This window comes from Castor canadensis, chromosome 8, assembly GCF_047511655.1.
Source record: "Castor canadensis chromosome 8, mCasCan1.hap1v2, whole genome shotgun sequence".
In the NCBI taxonomy this organism is placed as follows: domain Eukaryota; kingdom Metazoa; phylum Chordata; class Mammalia; order Rodentia; family Castoridae; genus Castor; species Castor canadensis.
In genome coordinates this window covers 3,619,569-3,640,748 of record NC_133393.1, presented here as the reverse complement: position 1 = coordinate 3,640,748, position 21,180 = coordinate 3,619,569, and the positions used below count along the sequence as shown (strand labels likewise).

The window sequence follows — 21,180 nt, the reverse complement described above, 5'->3', positions numbered from 1 at the left end:
AAATCCAGAAAAATACAACATTCCTAGTATCATATTGTGTAAAGGATGGAAAAGGACATTGTCACAGTCAATGACAACTTGCTCACAAAGCTTAAAGGAAAAATAGAAGTACCCTTTGGAAGGATGCTTGGGAATTTCAGAAAATGAGACAAAAGCACAGTTCTAGCTTTGGAGGGACTGAAAAATTGCCAAGATGCTACAATCTCCATCTCCTTCCCTCATTCAGTGGTATGGTCCTTCACTGCCATACACTGTCCAGGTTTCCCTCTCTGACACACTCAGCCTCTAGAACTAAAGATAGATGTTCTAAACTCTTTAAAGAGTTTTCTTGAGCTGGGCATGGACGCTCATGCCTGTAATTCCAGCTGTTCAGGAGGAGAAGATTGGGAGGATTGCAGATTAAAGGCAGCCCTGGCAAAAAGTTTGTGAGACCCCATCTCGACCAATAAAAGCTGGATGTGGTGGGTATGCTCCTGTCATCTGAGCTATCTGGTAAGTATAAATAGGCAGATGGTGGTCCAGGTTGACTGGGCACAAATAAATGTCAAACCTCATTTGAAAAATAAACCAAAAAGGACTAGGGGCATAGCTCATGTGGTACACCACCTGCTCATCAAGCAGGCTCTGCGTTCAAATTCCAGCATCACTACTTGATTGCTATCCCTACTCCATACCCAGAGTGTCACTCAGTTTTAAGTGAAAGGAAGATAATGACTGGCACACACCTGTAATCCCAGCTACTGAGGAGTCAGAGACAGGGGGACTGCAATTTGAGATCAGCCGGGACAAAAGTTAGTGACAGCTTGGGTTAAGTTAGCACAAATCCCTATCTGAAAAACAAACTAAAAAGGATGGGGAGTAGCTCAAGCATTAGAATATCTACCTCAGAAGCATCAGGCCCTGAGTTCAATGCCCAGTACTGCAATAAGTAGATAAATAAATAAATAAATAAATAACATAATAAAATATAGTGGACCCACTGGAAAAAATAAAGAAAGCTATACTCTCCTCTTTCTTTTACACGTCTATGAATCAGGAACCTGTAGGTTTCTGAAAAATCCAACAATCCAACCAAATTCAGTCAGGTGCACTGTTACCTAGAAATCCTGCATTACATCACGATTTTGCACAATTAGTGTAGGCATCAATGCATCCATGGTGTTCTTCCCTTCTCCCTCCTGACTCCTTCCCCTCTTCCTTCTCTGAGTTTTTGTATGGTAACTTATCATCCCATCTTCCTGTCAGAATGTTTTCCAACAGAACTCTATTCTGGCAAAGTTAATTGTGCAGCAAGAAAAAAAAATTTCCGCAATCAAAAAACCTTTGGAAAACGGTTATCTAAGTTAGCTTTCTTTATAGCAGTTCTTACAAGACCTTTGTGTTCTGCTTGGTGTAGATTACATTTGCTTGAAATTTCACTTCCTGTCCTTTCACTTTCACTCTGCTCGTTTCTTTGCCTGTGAAGTGAATTTCTACCAAACAGCAAACAGTTGAGTCTTGTTTTTTCATTTATTCAGCCAGTCTGTACATTTAAGTTGAAGTTATGACAATTTTCATGTGTCTTATTTTTGAAAGGTAATTACTTTCTCTCTGCCTTATCTTAGATGTTTGCTGGGTTACTGAGGATTCTTTCTTAATCCTCTTTGTTTATCTGAACTTGTGTGTATCTTTCCATCTTAAGGTATCTTTTGCAATGCTGACCTACTGTTCAGGAACTGTTTTCGTTTTTGCTTACCATAGAAGTTCTTTGTTTCTCCTTCAATTTTAAAGGATAGCTTTCTGGACATAGTCATCCTGCTTGGCAATTATTTTGTTTCAGGGATTGATACATATCTGTCTCCATGCTCTTCTGGCCTTTCGTGATTTTGCTGAGAAGTGTGCTGTTATTTGGATAGGCATGCCTTTGTAAGTAAATTAACGCCTTTCTCTTTCAGTTTTCATTATTCTTTCCTTGTTCTGTACTTTTGGCATTTTAACCATAATATGATGTAGACACTTGCTTTTGTAGTCATTTCTACTTGGCATTTCAAGTGCCTTCTGTACCTGGATGTCCATTTCTTCTGTTAGATTAAGGGAAATTTTGCTTATGATTTCATTGACTAGAGTGTCTGTGACTTTAGTCTGTGTCTTAGTTCCCTCTTATACACCAAAGATCCATAGGTTTCTTCTTTTCATTGTGTCCCAAAGGTCTTGAATGTTCTGGCCATAATGCTTTTTTCTTTATTGGTGAATGTAGTAATTCCTTTTCTCCAGTTGCTGATATTTTTCCTTCTGTCTAGTCTGGTCCACTGATGATACTTCCCACTGAGTTTTAAAATTTGATTTATTAAGCTTTATACTTCCATGATTTCCATATGTTTGTTTTTTCAGAATCAATCACTTGCTTGAATGCTTTGTTCACACTGATGAACCAAGTCTGGATCTCTTTACTTCATTCTCCTGTTTATGTGAATCAACTCGAGGCACTTGATCATTCTCAAAACTGGATTTTCAATCTTTCATCTGGCAATTCAACCATTTCAATATTTTTGGATTTAGGTATTGACCTTATGAACTGTGTGTGAAGTCATTTTGCCTTGCTTTTTCCATATTTTTATGTTTCTATATTTCAATTTTTGCTTCTGTAGGGGTGCTTATCTGGTCTAGTTTTATATGGGGTGCTCTTAATCAGCACTCCTCTCCTGAGGACTCAATCTCCTCTACTGCTCACAAAGGGAAAAATAAATCACTGTAACAGCAACTGCCTCCAAACACATCATACACAGAAACACAACAAACAGCGATGCAGCAAAATGATGCAACAAGATGCAGAATACACTATGAAGTTAAAATGGTTAAAATTAGCAAAAGTAAAAGTGATAATAATAAAAGAATGAATACCCAATAAAAGGATGAATAAAGGAGGAGGCAGGGAAAGAAGAAAAAGAAAGAAGCCATGTTAAAAAAAAATAAAAAAAGAACAGAAGGGAAAAGAGTGTGACAAAGAGGAAGACAAAAGGGTCAGAGACTAAATAATCTGAGTATAAAATAAAGAAAAACATAAATAGAACAAGAGAAAAATAAGTAGAGGAAAAGAAAATAGAAACATTGAATATTTTTAACAATAAAAAATACTAGTATAGTAAAAGTAAAAAAAGAAACTGAGACAGAGGAAAACAAGAATTAAAGGCTTCCTTCTAGCTCCCTAACACTAGACTCCACCAGGTCTGTGGGGTAGGGTTAGCTAGGGGCTTGCAGCTGGTCCTCCTGCACGTCTTCTTTTCTCCCACAGCACAGGTTGCTGCTGTGTGTGGGCTGAGGGATGACCTGGTAAAAGGTATGTGGTCAGGGGCAGGGCCATCTTCCCTTTAGAAGCTTCCTTTCTTTGCCTAGCAGGTTCCCACTGATCCCACAGGCCCCCTGTACATCCGGGGGGGGAACTATCTGAGCCAAGTGGTGTGTGCTGATTGCATCAGAGAGTGGGAAAAGCAAACAGAGGATTGAGTTCCGCACTGGATGGGAAGAACTGAGGCAACCTAGCACTCTTCCTGCAGGCCCCAGTTCCCTCAACTGCCCTAGGGGAGGCAGTAAGCTGCAGAAATTGGGGGATCCCTGGGCTCAGGGTTCTCAGACCTTGCCAGTAGCAAACCTTAAGCATCAGGGAGGCAGCTCTGGAGGGTGAACCATATAGATAGCAATCCAGCGCCTCAGAGCTCAGCCTCTGCAGTAATCCACATGCAAGAGGATTCACATTTTATCACAGAGGAAGGGGTCATGAACCACCATGTCCTCCAAAGCCCAAGCTCCCTGACTCTTAAAGTGCTCAGGAGGTCTGTAACCAACCCTCACCCGTTCCATGACTGTTTTTCATGGCCATCTCCCACACCGTGGGAGGGACGGTATCCCCGGGCTCACTGGCTTGTGATCTTTCCTCAATTTCAGGTCCCCATAATAGTTCAGTCTCATCTCAAGATTGAGCCAGGTGACAATGACACTCCAAGACATGGGGATAAATGCAATGGATTTCCTCTCCGATGCTGGCCTGCCATGCAGGAATCCCTGTCACACCAAATCGCCCCACCAGATATAAGGCTTGAAGAGCCATGAGTATCTCCTGAAGAAAGGACTGCCAGTCTGTCCTCACCATGGCTGTCTGGCTTGCCTTGTGGTTGTGTCTTCCAGTCCTCCCCCTGCCCACTTGGGGAAGCCAGGGTAAGAGTGGCAGATTGTAAACTACTTTTCTCTGTGTTTCTGTTCTGCTTCTCCATGCTTTTTTAGCTGTTCGGTCACCTCTTTCTTGATTTGCAATTTTTCTCCTTGGAATATAATTTCTCTTTTTGCTCTGGCTCTTCTAATTCACAGAGTTGCATGGAGGAAGTTTCTAGTCCGCCTTCTTACTTTTCTTTTGTCCTTGTAAATCTATTCTACTTGCTGTTTAATAACATTCAAGGTAGAAATAATAAATATCCAGTGCATGTATTAATAAAACACATTTATCATGCCATGCTTTATGTACCCTGGCCCATAAGTAAGTTGTACAGTATCAGTTATTGCCAGTCACAGTAGCAATTCAAACGACTATCCCACCAGTGCTAAGTACCCTATTCCCCAGACAGTGCTGGGAATTCTGTGCCTCACCTCACTTTTGCAGTTACACTTTTTGTCTCAACTGCAGAGCTAAAGAACAAGGAGACTTAGCTGGCTAATGAGGTGAATTTTAGATAATTCTCTTTGAGAACCTAATACACAAATTATGTGCATGAAGGTTTGCCACTTGGTGGCATTTGGTTTAGTAAGGGTCTCTATAAAAATGAATGCCTTTGATGTAAAAATTAAGTTAATAATTTGGTCTTCCTAAAAGAGAATAATAAACATATGGAAAACGTTACGGGGAAAGGCACATTAGCTAAAAGTCTGTGAAGTTTAAGTGAAAATAGGCACAAAGTATTTCTTCATGAGAAAATCTAAATATTGCCTTGTTCTGTTTTGTCTCTCTGTTACCAATTAGCATGTGACTGTGCATTGGAGCTCATTTGTTTTATTCTGTTTTAACCACATTATGAAGACTCCAATCATTTTAATGGAGAAAAGTGGCAGTTTTTTGTATGAATTAGATTATACAATTTGTTAGCTGGTGTTTTACTTAGGTACTTGAGGAATAAGGAATAAGAAGAAAGGTGAAGCTCAATTTCTACATAAACCTTGGAGTGTATCGGGCTGTGCATGTTTCTTCCGTTACTAAAATGCTGGATGCTTAGTCACCAAATTTTCTTGCTCTTTTGCTTCTGAGTAGTTATAAATACCCCACACTTAAATGTAGACCCTGTGAATAATTATATTCAATAGTATCTGATAACTAGGAATTTTTGACTGCCACACAACCATCTATAAGTCATGTGTTTAAGCAATAAAAAAACCCCAATAAAGCCTAGAAATCCAAGAAAGATCCTCTGTCGCCCGATCAGTGTGGGCTTTCCAGACTGAGGGGAAAGTTTCCACTTATTAAGTCTCCTTGCCTTAATATTAACTTCTGGTTTGGAGCTCTGTACGCTGTTTCTCCACTCCTAAATTAAAGCAAGTGACATCCACCGCCAATTTTACTAGAAGCCACTTCAAGGATTACCTTTTTAAAAATGAAGACCGCTGCTTCCCGCAGCCAAGGTTACCTCTGTCCATAAGGAAGCCAGACTTTCTCTGATTACTGTTCTTCTCAAACTCTTAGGGGTTTTTACCAAAATACTTATCTCTTTATCTAAAATTGAACTTTTTGTTGTTGTTGGGGAGCGGGTGTGGGTGAGAAACGGCCTCTGGTGGAGACTGCTTACTCAGTCCCTTTCCTTGTACTCAGTGCTGCGGGGACCAGCACACTATGTGTTTACAGTGACATCTTAATATCACATTCGGGTTCCTTTAAAGCTTTAAACATTCTAAAACATTTGAAGATTACATACAGTTTCAAGAAAGAAAGCAGTAATGCGAATTTCTTCTTAGGCTATCATAATCTCATCAAACTATATGGAGGCAGATGGCAAAAGTGACAAAAGGCTCTGTCCCTCTTCAATATTTAACTTCCTCTATCTTTTGCCTTTTGATCATTTTCTCAGCTGTTCATTTACAGTGGCCCCACTAGCTCACGTCATGTTGCTTATTAGACAAGCCACTGTCACCTTTTTATCTTTGTGTATACAATGAAACTACAAATAAATCTGGGGAAGGGCAACAAAACAGAGTTGTAAGAATACCACTGGCCTCCTAGCCCACTTGCGCCTCTCTGCCCCCTTTCCTCCCAAATATACAGGGCAGCTTGTGTATTTGAGAATGAAAAACAAATCAAAATAGGATACACAGCCACAGATTCTGCAATTTTTTAGTAACTACTACAGAAGCTGCTAAAGGATGGAATATCAGCTCCCCCCAGATAGATGAACACACACACAGACACACACACACACACTTCTCCAAGGGCTTACGCTGAAGATATGCTTCTTCAGAAAAACCACATTCTTGGCACCTGCAGGCAGTGTGAATTTGAACCCTGAACCCACATGAGGGTCTGTGAAAGGTAATGAAGCATGAAGGAAAATTTTCTATTTCTCTCCCACTCCACACAGCCAAGGTCATAAGAAATGAGCAAGCTTGCTTTCTCCTCTGTGGGGTGCATTTTTTCACGTTTACCCTTTGAGGGAGGGTGTGGTCATATACAGATTCCCATCCATGTCCTCCATCTTGCTTGGACTGGGGATGAACCCTGACCCAGTGTATGGTAATTGCATGATACCTCAGTGCCCCAGCACTCAGTCCTATCCCCCTTTAAATGGAGACAATGCAACTCAACTAATTTAGCAAATTTTATGGCTCTCAATTTTTCTCCTGAGTACGTTAGTCTTCCTTGAGTTCCTAGAATATGATTTTCCATCCCTCACAGGCGATTTTCTCTAGTGCTGTTTCATAAATTTGAAACATTTTCTCTCTCTCTCTCTCTCTCTCTCTCTCTCTCTCTCTCTCTCTCTCTCTCTTTCTCTTTCTCTCCTTATTAGGTACTATTTCTTCTTATTCTTTAGATCTGATCATAGAAAATGCAGTCATGTGTCATAACATTCTGATAAAATGCACCATGATACAATGGTGCGATTGGATCCTTTGCAAACATTACACAGTGTATTTACACAACCTAGATAACATAAATCCACATGGCTCCTGACTCAGGAAATGTGAGATATGAGGCCTCTGTCAGGGTAACATGATATACTGTTTCACAGTATTTTAAAAATAAACAAAAGGAATATCCTGCAAATAATGATAATGTTAGCGGTGCATCGCAGTGGTAGAATATTTGCCTAGCGTGCGAGAAGCCCTGGGTTCTATCCCCAGCAACGCACACACACAATAAAAAGCACAGCAAATACACAGCCAGCAATACACGTGTTTGCTATCATTTTCAATTATTATGTACTGCACATTATTTTACTGCTATATGTTCATAGCACTCTCAGTGCACTAGGTTTGTTAATAGAAGAATCGTCACAAACACATGACTGTTGCTTTGCATTGGGAGTGTTGTATTACACTCGGAAAACATGGTAGCTTCATAACTGTGACAGCCACCACATCACTAGACAATAGGAATTCTGTGCTCTATTATAGTTGTATGGGACCACTGGTGCATGTGCAGTCCGTAGTGGTGTATGTGAAACTCTGCTATGTAGCACATGACTGCACTTCCTCCCTCAGACAGACCTTCCTTAACTATTAGAATCACGATGGGGTATCAAAAATGTGTCACACTTAGACATTTTCAAGATAAAGATAGGGTCCAGGAGAAGTTTCAGTTCTCAGGTTTTGCACTATAGTCCTTTTTCCCCAAGAACAAAATTATCATTCTTTAAATAAGAAATATGCTGCACAAATAAAATATTACTCAAGGTGTTAATAGAAATATAGAAGATATATCTATACAGAGAGAGAGAGAGAGATCAAGAAACAAGGACATCAAGACTACTTCAGTACCTTGCTCAGGAATAATTAATAAGTTACCATTGCAGCTGAACATGGAATACTGAAGTTTTAGAATCTAGAATACCTATGGAAGAAATCTGTTCAAATTTCCCATGCCCAAAGACCATGATTCAACAGAATGTTCCTTCCTGGCTTGCAGAGGATTTGTGCACTTAGATAAGAAAGTCAAAATAAGTTCTTCTGGAGTATAATTTTCCCATTGCTGCTTGACTTCTGCCAAACAACTGTATGTTTTAAGGCTGTGTCATTAGCTGTACATATGGACTTCCATCCTTATCAAAAAGTTGTGTTTCAGTCTTATTTGTCACAATCTTAGTTTCTAAGAACATCAAGTGGATCTATTTATAGCTGAGTTTAAGAAACTAACAATAACTGTAAAATAATATTCATAAAATGCTACTTATATGTATTCTTTTAAATAAATATCCTGAATTTAGTAGTCTTCAGTTTCCCAAATCTCTTCATTTTACCATCAAATGGGAATGATTTCATTAAACCATACGGATTCTGTCCAAAGTGAGCTTGCTAATATCAGGAAAAGGCTTAAAAAAGTAAGCCTGCATTTCTTCTCCATCTATACCCAGTGTAGAGCAACACAGTAACCAAAGAGCATTAGTTGCATGATTACAACTGTGCACTCTATTACTTTTGTGTTTTCACTCCTCAAAACACCACCATACTCTATTAAATTTTACAGTTGGGAGAATGTAGGAGTTGAAATAGGCAAATGGAATTCTACCAGGACTAATATTTTAAAAAGAACTGATTTTATCAAAGCAAACTAACAGTAAGAAGATACTGCCTCTCTCTAAAAATCATGCAAAATTTACAAACAGTTCCTGAATGCCTGTCACCTTAAATACCATATTCAAAACATTTAATAGATAATACAATGTATAAGCAATATTCGTAACGTTTTATAAATATTAGCCCACATGTTTGCATTACAAGTGAGAAAATACACCCTAGCATGGAACACACAAGGAACACAGAATACCTGCAGGGCGGTCAGGATGTTTGCCAAGGCTTGTCCGTATGTGTCATGACAGTGAACAGCAAGTGCGCCTGCTGGGATTTCTTTCATGACACTTTCCAGCATCCTCTTCATGCTTCCTGGAGTCCCCACTCCAATCGTGTCTCCTAGAGAGATCTCATAGCAGCCCATGCTATACAGTCTTTTAGACACCTGTTGAGAAGGGTGAAATGCTGGTCAAACAATCGAAGTAAATAGCTTCAACCCTCTTGCTCCTCCTCTGACATCATACAGAGGTAAAAGTCACAACTAAGATGAGTTTATCCATGGAAAATACACACTTTCATTTTCTAGTCATTTGCCTTGGTTATTAAATCCTAAGCAGTAAGTAGAACACTAAAGTTACTACCATTATCTTTTTTCTAACATTGAAGTTTGCCTCAGAATCATATGTATTTTATAAGTATCTATCTGTTCCACTATGAAATCACAAACAAATTTTAGCTCTGTTCACTAAGTAGCTTTGCAATTGGTAGACTCACTTAGTATTTCTGGCCTCATTTTCCTAGCTCACAATTGGATGTGCTTGTGCAAGGCAGATCGAACGTTCTCTTCAAGGGAGACAAGTTCTCACTACCAATTAATGTTATTTTCAAAGAGCACTGTGGATTTGCATGAAGGTGGCATGACATTTTTACAGATATGGGGTCTCGAATCAGAGCCCACCCATGCTAGTCGTGTGATACCAAGCAGAAGATTAGCTTATGTAAGTCTCCGTCCCTAATCTGTAGAGCATAAAACAACAAAATATTCTCATTTGGAATATTTTCTATGCCGTTGTTACTTCATTAAAAAATTATGATATCACAACAATGTCAATGACATGTTTGATTGTGAAAGTGAAATGAGAATCCATAAAAGTCACATTAGAGAAAATGTGACATATGATTCTCACTCATTCATTCAGCATGCACTTCCTCCAGTGCCATGCTAGGTGCTGAGATGTATGGGAAAGTAAACACTGACATGGCTTTGTGTTCTCATGGAGTTTGGAGTCGAGCAAGGATAGATGGGTAGAGAACAGATTCCCACCGAGGAATACATGAATACAAGCTAAGCTAAGAATTACAGAACAAAGGAACAGCCTTCTATGTGCATGTAGCAACAGAAAGTGACCTAAACAAATCAGACTGGAAGGGCTTCCGTGACAATTTGAGATAAAGTAATCTTGAAAAGGGTGAGAAGGAAGGATCTGAAAAACATGTTCCAGAAATAATAAATCAAGTGCAAATGTTAGCACATTCAAGCCTGCTGAAATGTGAAATGCAGAGAACAGTCAAATATACGGGATGATGTGGTCAGAAAGTGAAAGCCAAGGCGGGGGAGTGGGGAGAGAAAATGAGAGGGCTGTCTAAAGGCTGGGAAAAGTAATCATAGTTGGAAATACTCATTTCAGAGAGAAGACCTGGAGTTTGCCACAAAAAGGGAATGATACCACCGACGGCCCCGCTGAGGTGGCTACTGACCATTGGTATCTAACACGTCCCCTCTGCTTGTCAGGGAATCACAACAGGAGCATCACAGACATGCTCGCACAGGAACTGTGTGTGTAATTCATCTGCAGGTGGCGCAGGGCAACAGGCAGAAAAATCAGGAGTCTGGTTTTAGCCGTAGGTGGACCTAGGTTTGGGGAGGCCTGAAGTTGTACCAATTTTGAAGATGTTCTTTAAAAAAGAGGAGTATATAATTGTGAATGCAAAATAATAACAGAGCCTTGAATGAGTCTTATGAAAGTGAAGGACTACAGAAAATCTAAGCTTCATTATTTAATTGCATATCTGCCCCTGTGTGCAAAGGTCTTGTTTAAATAAGAGATAACTTTCATTTGAAAAGTCCTCAGTAAGTTTCAAGAGTTCCAAGGAGTATAGGAAAGAGGAATGACTATAAATGAACTGCAACCTTAGCCTGCACAAATGTGGATTTTCTAATAATGTCAACATTCTCTCTGCTTCAGTGCCATGTTACTAAATTCAAGAAAATTTACAACCTCAGCAACAGGTTCGCATCAATACATTTCATACACAAATGAGTTTCTAAGAGAGTCTGATGTAATTCACAAAGTAGAGCACTTGGTTTCCATTAGTATGAATTAATAACACAAAAGAAGTAGAACACAGACTTCAAAAAGCAGATTTTTAGTGACCGTAATCTACTGCTCTAACATTGCTCTAGCGTAAAAGCAATTCAACATAGTTGCATTTGTGATCTACAGAATGACAAATGAATGAAACTCTGATCTAAGTGACAAATAGAAAAACAAGGAATGCCACCTCAGCAACCAAGGCAAAGCCTGAGTTGTGGATACACAAACTGTCCTGTGTTCTGCTGGGAAGAGGAATCGCCACTAACACGGAAACAAAACAGACATTTTTATTACTTCCATATTCAAGCATCCAAATAATAAGAGTTGACTTCCATTTAACTTTTAAAAGTTATAGCCCATACATAAGTCTTCAGTGTTAAAATGAAGCGATTAGTTCAATAGTCAAACAAGTCTTCAGGTGTGACCTCGCCTTCCATGGCTTTTGCTAGTCTTTGCTGTATAGACCAATAGGTAGTAAGAAAATATTCCCATTGAAAAATTATATGCATTCTTTTACCATAACCAAAGAGGCAGGAGCGGAATCTTACTTCTGTCACTTTTTGTGGTGTGATGCTTCCTTCATATGGGCAGCCCAAGGCACAAGACACATATCTAAATTTAAAATACAGAGTAATATTAATATGTATAAGGTGGATATGTTATTTCCTAAATTTCATTTTATGAAAATAAGAAGTAGCAAAATAATGCATCAAGGAATTTCATTTTATACTCTTCTGTCATTGTTATTTTATTCTTAAATCAAACAAAAATTATGTAGAACCATTTTCAATTAATTTGCACTTAAATATTTCTAATAACTACAATTTTCTATATAATATTGGATGGCAGACGGGGACAAAATAACAGTTACTTATCTTGTGAAGCAGTTTGTACTATAGCCACATCAGTATTCAAAGCAGAGAACAGTAGTGAAATATATAGCTTTATTTAACTGTATGCAGCTCTTTAGTGTACACATACACACCCAGGTATTTATCTTATGAGGCTGCTTGTATTATAGAAATATGTCAACATTCAAAGCATAAAATGACACTAAAATATATATTTTTACTCAAATAATTACATAATTCAATTTCTAAATATCCAGGTCTTTAGAATTATATATACACAGCATGAAAAAGGCTAAATTTCTCTGTGAAATTCCATCTGGATGTTTTGACCTCATTTAGATATTGTCATTAATCACCCCACACTCCTAGGACTAGGGCACAGCCTCAGAGTCTATCTTGTCTCTCTCATGGCTTACTCAGATCATTCCAAACAGAATAGTGTCTAATGTGTTTAAAAGGATCCAAATAAATGCATTCTGTAAGCTTCTTCTGCAATACACTTTCATATAAAAAGTGAAGCCTTTCCAGTGCAGACAATGATTACTTTCCATCTTAAGTTATCAAGTTTTAGGACAAGTCTGTTTTGGCTATTTTCAGCTCATCACCAATCCCACTTTATTAAACTTTCCTCAGAGATTTTTATGACACTAGTACTAAAATAATGCAACCTGTCTGAAGGTGAGGAATGAAGCAAGGCACACAGACGTGTGGAGAGCTGGGTAACAAGGCTGGAATTATAATTCCTTGGGCCCAAATATAAAAGGCTTTAGATAGCAAGGGCCCTTGAGTAGGTGCCAGGGAGGTTTGATTTTGAGATGCCTGAACATTACTTTCAGACACTCAAACTTATTAGGTACAATAGTGACAAGATCAGTTTTGTTCTCCAGTTACATAATCTTCAGAAATACTGAAGTAGTTGTCAGAAGAAAGAAGAGAAGATAATACCATATTTCCTTCATTGTAAGATGCTACTGATAATAAGATAACTGATAACTATTTCAGGATAGGCTTTGGAGAAGAAACACAAAGCATTTACTCAGGAGCTCAGGACATATCTAATAATTATAAGATGGAACTTAATTTAGGGATATTAAAATGTGAGTAAATGTTATATTTGGAGGTTAAAATAAGTAGCTCCAGAAGCCAGGCAAGAAGTGATGAGGCCAGGCAAGAAGAAGAGGCAGCAAATTCAAATACAATTTAAAAGTTACCTACCTGTCTGTTCTAACAATTACTATACTCTAAGGTTATTGTTTGATAACTTGTTTAAATTTAACCACATCTTATGTGGATATAATTTGGTAAAAGTAAAAGGAATAAACTCATTATACATGCAATAATTAAAGTAATCTGCTACAAATATGATATGTTGATCCTGAGTTAAAAACATCTAGACAAGACTAAATAGAAGATGCAAATGTCCATTTTTGCACGTTCTCCCTCTAACTGTGAAAATGAAGGCAAATAAAGAGCAATAAATTATAAAACAAACAAATCTCTCCTGCATTCACACCTTACTACTGGTCCATCCATCTTTACAGGAGCCCAGCAATGCCCATCTGGTCACATGGTACTTATGACTTCTTTTGCTCTAGAACAGCAGAGAACATCTGACTCACGAATCTAATTACTACTCTGAATTTTTACAGAAAAACTTGCTAACCTCTCCTAAAAGGGGTAAGCTGTTCTTCCTGAGGTGAAACAGCCTCCACTGTCCTGAAAATGGGCTTCACTTCCTGCATTGACAAGCAGCTAAAGACAGATTCTGGACTTCCCTGATAGTCCATTACAGTGGTTCGCAATCTTGGCTTCATAGAGTCACTTAGGGAGCAAAAACAAATCAAAGCAATTTCTCTATGGAAAGTATGGAAAGTATGGCATAGACCTAGAGGAATGAACATGAGGGTAGACACATGCACACCTACGTTTATTTATTGCATTGCCATTAACAGTAACCAAGCTATGGAAGCAACCCAGATGGCCCCCAACTAATGAATGGACTAAGGAAATGTGGTAAATATACACAATGAACTATTATTCAGACATAAAGAAGAACAAAATTAGGGGGTAAGAGGGTGAATATTGTGCAAATACTGTGTGCAATGTATGTAAATGAAAAAATGACACCTGTTGAAACTACTCCAGGAATCAAGGGGGATAAAAGAAAGTGGTGGAGGGGGTGAATTCAAGTATGATATATTTGATACATTGTAAGAACCTTTAGTAAAAGCCACAGTGTACCCCCACCCAACACAACAATTCAGGGGAAAGAAAAGAATAAAATTATGTTGTTTGTAAGTAAAAGGACATACACCAAGACAAGGTATAGCTGACATTTAAATTACCCTACCTCGTCTCATTTCTGACCACACCTTTTGAAACTTGCTATAATCTTCCAGTCCATTTGTCTTTCCACTGTAGTTAATCAACTATCTTGTTTGAACATTTATTCTTTTGCCTCCTGATGATGCATCCTTGGATCACTCCCACCCATAGCCATCTTAGAAGGGCACTGGAACTTCACACTTGCAAAGGTTCCTTGGAAAAATTATACTTGGGCCCATCTTAGCAGATCCCCTATGACCCTCAGCCACCAAACTACAAGTAACTCAAACAAGGTCATGCTCCCCACCTTCTGGCCCAAAATACTTCAAGTCATGCTTCGGATGCAAACCAAGTCCTTTTGTTCTGTTTGCTCTTCAGAAGAGATTTGTGAAACATTCCTTCTTTGTGAATGGCGTGATTGTATATAGAATAGGCTTCCTTTATTTACCTTTTTTGGGGGGGGCAGTTATGGCATTTGAATTCAGGGCTTTGTACTTGGGAGGCAGTTGTTCTATCACTTAAGCTCTTATTCACCAATTTCAACCAATGGTACCTTAAGACATTTTTCCTCATACATTCATATTTCTTGGCTTTTGGCCTTCCATCTAAATAGCCAAACTTTCAAATTTTCAATGATCCACTTAAATCTCAGAGACTGAAATTTATACTGCTGATGAGTTTGTTCTGTGATGTTCAAGGAGGCAAACACCTCACTCCATGGCTCCAGGTGTTATTTAATTTTAGAAATTTTAATGTCATGCCTATTTGGGGGAAATTATGAATTAAAAAAACAAATTGTTAATGTTAAATTCAGCTTCTAATATTGAATTTTGTGATTAGGTGCTAACTCTTAAATTCCCACGTTTTCTTGGCCAACCCACTCACAATGTCTAGCTTTGCAGTAATTTTTATGTAGAGTTTATTGATGTGTCTGGAAGTGAGGACTGCAGAGGACTTCACATATGAGCTGAAGGTTGGAGAGGCTTTCAGAGGATCAGTAAATTTGGGAGGCACAACCCATTTTTAAAGTCCTTCATTTACGGGATCTGCTTTAATGTCTTTAATCCAAATAACCACAAATGTTTGAGCCACAAGCTCCATCCCCCCACCTCCACCTCTGCTTCAACTCTGATGCAGTCAGTACCAGGGAACAAGGTGAGGAAAACCTGGCTAGATGCATCCCAAGTTAAAACTCAGAGCTTGGCTCATCTCCAGCTCTAGCTAAATTTTTTTTAATTACTTTTGGAATTTTGAATTAATTTAAGAATGAATAATATGCCTTCTAAAATTATCTTGGTGAAAGTTTAAAAAGATTAAATGTAAGCTGCTATACTGCTTCAGTGTTTCTTCAGAGTACTTCCTGCAGGTATTCTTCATGTTCTGACTTCACAGGTAAAGTTTCTAAATAAAAGTATTTTCCACAATTCTTTTAAGAAAACTCATAGTTATTTCAACTGTGCAGTTGAAAAAGAATGTTCACCTCACCAACTAAAAGCATTAAATATTCACTCTGCAATTTCATATGGTGCACAAATGTCTTTATTTCCTTGCGTCCTTCCCTTCCTCCCTCCTTTCTTCCTTTCTTTGGGGTCTCACATGTGCCAAACAAGCTCTCCAACACTGAGTCACATCCCCAGCCCTTTTAAATTTTATTTTGAGATAAATAATGACTTGTTAAGCTGCTCAGGCTAGGCTTGAACTTGGTACCCCCCAGCCTTAGCCTCCCTGATTAAGTAACTGGAATTATAGGCGTGCAACACCATACCTGGCCATATTTATTTTACTCTGTTGCATAACTGTTTTTACACCAATGCCATATATAATATGCATATGAGAAAAGGCATGTTGAAAATACTTTAAAGTTGTTAAAAGTGACTACATCCTCCAGAAACATGTCCCAGTCAACCAAAAATTGTGCTGAATGAATTACATACTTTAGAAAAAAACTATCTTGAAATTCCTTACACATTTCCTTCTTTCCCACATATGGCAAGTTATGCTCCAGCAAAGAATATTTAATGACTATAAAGTCCCTTGCTAATTTCATGAGAAATAAAGAGCACATTATCTCCTAAAAAGCTCTAAATGGATGCTGTTTAGATGTGACTGCACAAACACACTGCTGGATGGGTTATTATGGCACACAGAAGTGCTAGAATAATATGGAGGACTAAAAGAAGCATACATGCTCACACAATTCACACACATAAAGGAAAATAGCTTTCACAGATGGCTGAGCTTTAGTTTTATGTACCATATTTTTGTAAATGATGATCTGAATTGTTCTTCCAGGCCAGCACGTCAGGCATCAGGGTAATGGTAGTAGTTAAAAAGGAACTTGTACGAACAGCGAGAGACTGCCCACTTATGAGAAGATAGTGCTATGTATGCAAGAGAATTCCACAGAGGTAGATGATCCAGTGGAAGGCATTTAACAGACCAGTCAAGAGAAATACTGCTTGCCAGTCATGGTGTATTTTAACAAATGGAGCCCTGAGTTACAGAGACTCATTGTCTCACTCATTAAGACTACTATTACCTTAAGGGTCGGGTCAAAATCCACAGGGACATTCAGCCTTAGACAGGGAGAAGACAGGACACACAGACAGAGCAACATGATCTAGAGAGTTTGGCTAACTCAGAGAATAGGCTGAAAGTCTGAACGGAAGTGGTTGAGTTACAGATCATCCTCAGAGTGAAAACTGACCACGTTGGGGAGGAAGACTTTGCCCTTATTTCGTGGCACACTTCAAAGACTGCATGTTACACAGCACTGAGCATGGAATTAAGCACTGGAAGAACTTCTTCACATTGAGGGTCTTTTGCTAATGCAAGTGACCACTAATGTGTATGATGCACTCTCTTTTGGAAACCTTTAAAACTAGACTAAATTTTGATTGGTTTGGGGTCAGGTTACATAAAGAAATGTATCCATTATGACTCCAGAAGAATCTGACTCCTTGCCTCATCCTAATTATTAATAAGCACTAATCAAACTTCACAAACATGTCGTGACTAAAGTGAAATGGTATCACATCCTACAAGTGTCTGTTTTTCTGTATCTAAGGGAAATCTGTGCTTGTCATCTCAGTTTATTACTTTGCCTTTACTCCTTGTGCTTACTACTTCACAGTTTTACTTTTCTTAAAACTTAAGAAATGCAATAGGTGCAGTTCACTGATAAATACTCTTGTATATTGTAACTTTTTGTAAGTATTCCTTTTTTGGGTGGGACTGGGATTTGAACTCAGGGCTTCATGCTTGCAAAGCAGGTGCTCTAATGCTTGAGCCACACCTCCAGTCCTCATTTTGTAACTTTTGAAACAATGGATGAATAATTGTTGGCTCTTAGGAAAAGGGGGAGAAATACACTCCATTGAGTTTTCCATAGCCTCAGACTTTCAGAAGCTTAACCTGAATCAAATGATTCCAGGGCATTTTACAGGAGCATTTCATGGTTTATGCTTTGATACACAGAGCTTCTGGCCTTTTGATTTTTATAACATATATTTATAAACATTTAATCTGTTAAATTAATAATGGCACCTTAGTGACATTTTCCTTTTAAATAAATACTCTCACAAAGGGTGAGAGAACATGTGACTTCATTAAGGAGAGGATGATAGTTTAGACAGAAAACAATGAATCCTAAATGTCTTATATGATATATTACAACACTGCTTCACATCTTGAGGCATTCCAGTTCAAAAGGATTCTAACAAACCAACAGATATTTCTTTCTTTCAATAAATGCCATTGATAAAAAGAAAGATGAGGGATCAACGACATTTATCACAGGTTTTTATTTTTCTTTGCCTTCTTACCCTTTATAAATTTGAACAAGTAATAGAGAAATACCTATTTCTTGGAAACCTATGTGACATGAGTTACATGCTAAAGAATTATGTAAAAAATGTAGCAATTTCATTGTTCAGGCATACATATGTATGTATGTATATGCAGCTGTAGTTAGCTGACTACACTTTATGGTGTTGAATCGGCATAGTATCTTTGATGTGCTTCAGACAATTCAAAGTTCTAAGCATGAATGAAAATGTGTACATGTGTCAGTTATGTATGTGTTTGGGGGGTGAGTTTGAACTCTAGACCACATGAAAATTGCCATCTTCATAAAAATGTAATTAGTGAGTATTTGAAAGATGTGTCTACATTACAGCCTTTAAATCTGACAGCCAGGGACATGACTTTTGGACAATGATTGATTACATGCTGTTCCCATGGACCATGTGCTAAATCATTGTCAAGTACTGGAGCCTGCCTCCTCCTGACATGAGTACCAATGACTTACGACTTACGATAGTGACTATCTAAAATCTAGATTGCTCATCAAAATAGAACCTTACTTAAGGTGTATAAAAATTGGGAGGAGGAAGAAAATGTCAAGAACAGAAACAACTAATGAACTTCCATACTAAAAGATACATTTCTAAAACTGAATTGTGTTCCAGAAACTCCAGTTGTCTTCAAATGGAACAAACTCAGAATCGGAAGGCATGTGTTTGTCTACAGGAAAACTCTAAGATAACATCTCCACTGTAGTTCAATGATTTGGTTTTACTGTATGCCACTTGTGGTTCTGTAGCCTTCTCATCAATGCCTGAGAAGTTTTACAGTGTAGCACTGTTAGAAGTTCCCTTACTGAAGTGGAAATATCAGCAAACAATGGGTTCAAGGAAGATTTCTGATATCAGCTCAATCACAGTCATTATTCTTTTCCATAAGAGAAAGCTAAGGTGATAAGAGCTGACTTCATAAAATTTATGTTTATATCCATCCTTCAACAGTAGGCAGCCCCACAAACTTCCCATTTGGAGAGAAGGAACTTCTCATAGTTACACTTTTCCAACTTTGCTCTAAAGTTCACACTTCACATTGTAAAAGCATATGGATTGACACAAGATAGGGTCTTCTAAAGGTAAGACAGACAACATAACTTATTTATATATTTTTTTTAAAACTTAATAGTGTATTACTCTTTTTTGATTGTTGCTGTGCAAATTTTACCTTAAAAATAAACATCCTTTATATTTTACCTTAAAAATAAACATCCTTTATTTTTGCCTATGGAAATCTTGGTTTTTAAATATTTCTTACAAGTTCTTCACACAAAATATATTCATTTTAATTACAAAATAGGAATATACTAAGATGGCGGCTAGACGGAGGAAGCAGAAAGTGAGCCTCCTATAGTGAAATCTTGGAGAGACGCCAGAGACACACTTTGCAGGCATAATCACTGAGAAGAGGCACAACTTTGACCCCTCCACACCTCCAGCCGGCACAGAGAATCTCCACTTCACTTTAAATGGAGAAACCAGGAGGGCCCCCGGGCCACCAGTCACCGGAGCCCAGACGTCTTGGGAAGATGCAGACCAGGTGAGCTTTGTGGTACCACGGTACTCCCACAGACAAGCCTGGGTCAGAGCAGCATAGCCCCCTGGACAGACTGACCTCCACCCGGGGAAAAAAGAGAAACTGAGTAATAAGCAATAAGAGCAATAAAGACATGTGGGAAAGAGGGTAGGGCGCCCTGAGCACTGAAGATTGGGGGAAGGGAATCCTTCCTGGGACTGTAAATAAACAAGCTGGGTGGGAGCAGGGTGCGCATCCAGCAACCAGGAGCAGGGAAGCTTGTGAGAGTGGCAGTGGGAGGAAAACTCCACAGGAGTGGGGGAAGACCCACTTCCCATGTGAACTGTAAATAAACACGCAGGCCTGACAACACAGGGGCAGTGTCACCTTTCCCAGTGCTTGGAAAGGGGAAAGCCTGTAGCAGAGGCTCCCGCACAGGAGAACTCTGAGCAAACAAAGACTGCAGGGCCAGGTGAGTGCTAAGCTCACCCCAGAGATCTGCATAAATAATGCCTCCAGCAACAGCAGGCTGACAGCAGCAGGCAGGCGAGCCACAGCTGCAGATACCATTCACAGAACTGTCTCCAGACTCTTTTTTTTCTTTTTCTCCCTACCTTTGATGGGAGAACAACTGAATTACACCTGCAAGAGGAAAAACTTACTGAAATTGTATTGCATTTGAACTTGAGACACTAGGTGGGTTTTTTTTTTGTTTCTTTGTTTGTTTGTTTTGTGTGTGTGTGTGTGTGTGTGTGTGAGTGTGTAGTTTTGTTCTACTTTATGCATCTCCTTTGATGAGACAACTACAAAACAACATCTGAGGCACCATCTCCAGGATTGGAGACTGAGACAGTCACCCAAATTATTAAGATGGAAATTTCATTGCATTTGAACTTGGCCAAGAGGGTTGTTTGGTTTTTTTTTTTTTTTAATTTTCTATTTTCCATTTTATTTTAATTCATTTTTAATATATAGATATTTCTTTCATTTACTTATTTTTGATTTTTATTCCTACCTTAATTTTTTTTTAATTTTTGATTTTCAATCCTATCTCTGTCCCTCTAATGTCTGTTCAGCTTACTGTCCATTAGTACACTAACACTCCCTGTTTATACCTTTGAAACTTTCTTATCTGAAACCTTGTTCTGCTTTCTCCCTCTTATCTGTGTATTTGTTTTCCCCTTTTCTTTAACTTCTTGCTTTCCATCTCAGCTCACTCTTCCATTCTCAATATTACCATTGTTATTATTACAAGCTAGAAAATACTTAATTACACACAGTACAGGGACAGTAACAACACCAAGGACAATGACAGGAAGACAGAAAAAACAGGGAAACCAGTTTCCCCACAGCAAAAAATTAGTACAGGAACCAGAGGGGAATGAAGAGAACAGAAACTCAGATCCAGACTCCAACAAAATGAAGATAAACCATGCCAAAGGACCCAATGAAACCCACAAGAATAATTTAAAAGAAGACATACTACAAGTATTCAATGAGAGTATGATACTGGATAGGGT

General features: G+C 38.5%; 1 protein-coding gene across 9 annotated transcripts in view; it reads right to left on the bottom strand.

The window, feature by feature from the left end:
• The window catches only part of Hmgcll1 (3-hydroxy-3-methylglutaryl-CoA lyase like 1), a 131,411-nt gene that overhangs the window by 54,235 nt on the left and 55,996 nt on the right, over positions 1-21,180 (bottom strand). For all 9 annotated transcript variants that reach the window (XR_012450612.1, XM_074081874.1, XM_020153245.2 and 6 more), the window contains 2 exons: positions 11,660-11,723; positions 8,993-9,181 (listed from right to left, as the gene is read on the bottom strand). Coding sequence is in view for 8 of the 9 variants with exons in the window: in XM_074081874.1 (XP_073937975.1) it covers positions 8,993-9,181; positions 11,660-11,723 (253 nt within the window). In the remaining variant the exon portion in view is untranslated. The remainder of the gene's footprint in view (positions 1-8,992; positions 9,182-11,659; positions 11,724-21,180) is intronic.